Below are 3,631 nucleotides of genomic sequence, written 5' to 3'. Positions count from 1 at the left end.
TCCGAACTCACTGGTGAGCGCGGCGGCCCGGGCGCTGGATGCGGGGGCAGCCGTGATGGCCCCGCGCGCCGGACAGCCGGCGCACAGGGGCCCGCTGCTGCCGGGGCTGCTGCTCCTGGCGGCGGCGCTGAGCCGACCCGCCGCACCCTGTCCCTTCCAGTGCTACTGCTTCGGCGGCCCTAAGCTGATGTTGCGCTGCGCGTCGGGCGCCGAGCTCCGGCAGCCGCCGCGGGACGTGCCACCCGACGCGCGCAATCTCACCATCGTGGGCGCCAACCTGACTGTGCTGCGCGCGGCCGCCTTCGCCGGCGGGGACGCGGACGGGGAGGAGGCGGAGGCGGAGGCGGCGGGCGGCGTGCGCCTGCCGCTCCTGACCGCTCTGCGCCTCACGCACAACAACATCGAGATGGTGGAGGACGGCGCCTTCGACGGGCTGCCCAGCCTGGCGGCGCTCGACCTGAGCCACAACCCGCTGCGCGCCCTGGGCGGCGACGCCTTCCGCGGGCTGCCCGCGCTGCGCTCCCTGCAGCTCAACCACGCGCTGGCGCGGGGCGGCCCCGCGCTTCTGGCCGCGCTGGACGCCGCGCTGCGGCTGCGCTGCGCGCCCCCTGCTGGCCTGGATGCGCAACGCCACGGAGCGCGTACCCGACGCGCGGCGCCTGCGCTGCGCCTCCCCGCGGGCGCTGTACGACCGGCCTTTCCTGGACCTGGACGAGGCGGGGCTGCGCTGCGCCGAAGGCGACGCCGACGGTCGCGGGGAAGAAGTGGAACTTGACGGCCCGGAGCTGGAAGCGTCCTACGTCTTCTTCGGGCTGGTTCTGGCGCTCATCGGCCTCATCTTCCTAATGGTGCTCTACTTAAACCGCCGTGGCATCCAGCGCTGGATGCGCAACTTGCGCGAGGCCTGCCGGGACCAGATGGAGGGCTACCACTACCGCTACGAGCAGGACGCAGACCCGCGCCGCGCGCCCGCCTCGGCCGCCCCCGCCGGTTCTGGGGCCACTTCCCCCGGTTCGGGCCTCTGAGCTTCGCTTGTTGGGACTTGGGGGCTACCCCTGCCAGCTGATGACCTGTCCCGAGGCCGTGGGTATGAGACACCCGCGAGCTTGGGGCTTTGAGACCTACGCCTGACCGATCTGAGACCTTTGGATTATGGCATCTCCCCCACCTGGAGGCCCCAAGCTGTACCCCCCTCCCCAGCCTCTGAGAGCTGTTACCATCAAAGACCCAGAGGCACTCTCTTCTGGATTCCAGAAACCCCATCCACCCATCCCAAGCTCTGACAGCCCTCCTGAACCACCAGAAGCCCCCTCCCCCTTTCAGGACTCACCCAGAGAACCTGTCCTTCAATCCGAAGGCCCTGGGACTGCTTCCACTACCCTGTGCTTTGAACCCAGACCTCTCAGCAGGAAACATCCCCCTAGACTACACTCCAGCTTGCAGCCCTCAGCTCCCTTCGAGGGCTCAGGGACCCTCACATCCCATTCTGGTCTCAGAAGCAGAGCAACCCCACCAGGAGGTTTCTGTGGACTTTGAGCCTTTCTTCTTCTCATTTGGGAGCTCTTAACTCTCCATCCTGCATAGAACCTACATCCCGGGAGTCTGAGGGTTGGGCACCCTCCCCCAATCTGAGGATGTATTTCATACCACCCACCACCCCAGCTCTTGCTCAGGCCCCTCCCTTCCTTGGCCCAGGCTTGGGGTTCAGCTCTTCTCTATCTCGCCCATCCGAGGGACAGGCACACCCCTTTATAGCCTTAGCGTGGAGCTGATCCTCAGCCTTTCCCACTTTTGGCTCTGATACCCTAATATTCAGTCCTTGTCCCCAATCTCAAACTCTCAGCTCCTCACCCCGATCTGAGTTTCCTCCCCCTGCCCAAGTCTTAGGCTCTCAATTCCTCCTACATCCGTCGCTTGCACTCAGTACCCACACTTCCACTCACTGGGTCAGGGTCCAGTGAGGAATCCATCCCTGGGATATGCCCAGCCCCCTTTCCTCTTAAGGATGAGCTCTCTAGCCCTGCAAAACAGGTGCAGATGCGAAGCACCCCGCAGCCATACTAGGAGATCCCCATGGGAGATCCTGGAGGAGAGAGTCCTGGGGGTGCAAAGTAGATGGTCTGGCCTCACAACCAGGGTCACCTGACCATTGTGCCACAGAGGGGGTGGGGGAGGGGCTCCGAAGGGTTGGGAGCTGCTGGCCACATTCTCTTTCCCACCCATGTGACTCTTCTCCCTTGGAGAGTCCTCTCGGCCACCTCCCCACCGCTGTCCCCCCGTATGCCTTCTGGGAGAGGAAGGGAAAAGCCCTCCGGTCCAGGGTCAGAGCCTCAGCGCCCTGCCTTCTTCATGATCCCAAAGCACAACTGGTGAGTGGGAGGGGGCCGCCTCTCCCTGACTCCCACCCCCTGGGTCAGGCAGAATGGCTGGCCTGTGCTGCTTCTGCACACAGGAAGTCACCCTCCTTCAACATATTGCCTGAGGCCTGCCTTCCCACCCCATCCTGGAAATCTGGATCTCCCTTGGGCAGTTTTCTATAAAGTCTGCAATAATCTCAGATACTCTGCTCTTGTAAATGGTGCCATGTCATTCCTGCTGACCTTGGGTCATTAAAGGGGGTGGGAGGGGACACTTAGAGCAGTTTAGACCTTCCTGAGGTGAAGCAGGGACTCTTGATGTCTTCTCCCGGACTGTGGGAGAAGAAAAGGGCTCTGACTGTACATAGTAAGCTTGAGGCTAGACACATGGAGGGACTTCCCATTGGGATGGCATTGCTCTGCAAACCAGTTCACTTTTTATGCTGAGACAGTGTTATCCGCAGCCAGGGTAGGGTCCTGCACTTCCTCTACATCCTCTTACCCTTGGGTTCCTCATCACTGCGGTGGGGTGGAGGGTCATGGGGGAGATGTAGTTGGACTGACAGACACTAGCATCAGATGAGGCTATCAGGGAACAAATCCAGCTGCAGACAATCAGAGGCAGTTAATTCAGACAGAAAAGAGGAGGAATCATTATTTGCTGCTTTGACATCGTCCCCTCTGTTGAACTACCGGGTACTCCCTTATGTCCTGTGTCACGCCACGCTCTCCTGGCTAGAGGGTTAAGACCTGCACCTTGGATATGTGAGAGGCTGAGAAGAGAGGTAGCCTAGCAGTGGAGGACGTGGATAAAATAGCCCCTTGAGATATGTGGAACAAGAAGACAGGTGGGTTCTGGGCCAGTAGGGCCAGGATAAGAGGCTGTCTCCTACCTCAAGGTCCCCAGGCTGGATTATTTTACATTCAGGGTCTCAGAGCCCTAGAACCACATGGCAGAAGCCTAGAATTCTGGCATTTTAGAATCTTAGGGTTATGTAATTCTAGAATTTTTTTTTTTTTTTTTTTGTAAACGGGCCTCTCACTTTTGTGGCCCCCCCCGTTGCGGAGCACAGGCTCTGGATGTGCAGGCTCGGCGGCCATGGCTCACGGGCCCAGCCGCTCTGCAGCATGTGGGATCTTCCCGGACCGGGGCACGAACCCCTGCATCGGCAGGCGGACTCTCAACCACTGCGCCACCGGGGAAGCCCTAATTCTAGAATTTGTGTCTTCTAAACATTGAAAGGGACCTCAGAGGTAATGTGGGAAGGCTCCTA

General features: G+C 60.7%; 1 protein-coding gene across 1 annotated transcript; it reads left to right on the top strand.

Annotated features, from left to right (window-relative positions):
- The first annotated feature begins 55 nt into the window (after positions 1-55).
- On the top strand, positions 56-2,521 carry TPBGL (trophoblast glycoprotein like). Its single transcript, XM_024761985.1, is given in 2 exon segments — positions 56-585; positions 587-2,521. Coding segments are annotated over 2 exon segments (969 nt in total). The 3' UTR covers positions 1,026-2,521.
- The last annotated feature ends 1,110 nt before the right edge of the window (positions 2,522-3,631 follow it).

The sequence above is a fragment of the Neophocaena asiaeorientalis genome, unplaced genomic scaffold, assembly GCF_003031525.2.
Source record: "Neophocaena asiaeorientalis asiaeorientalis breed wild unplaced genomic scaffold, Neophocaena_asiaeorientalis_V1.1 scaffold263, whole genome shotgun sequence".
Taxonomy (NCBI): Eukaryota; Metazoa; Chordata; class Mammalia; order Artiodactyla; family Phocoenidae; genus Neophocaena; species Neophocaena asiaeorientalis.
Note: the sequence above shows the minus strand (reverse complement) of the source record. Positions and strands in the feature narration are given on the sequence as shown.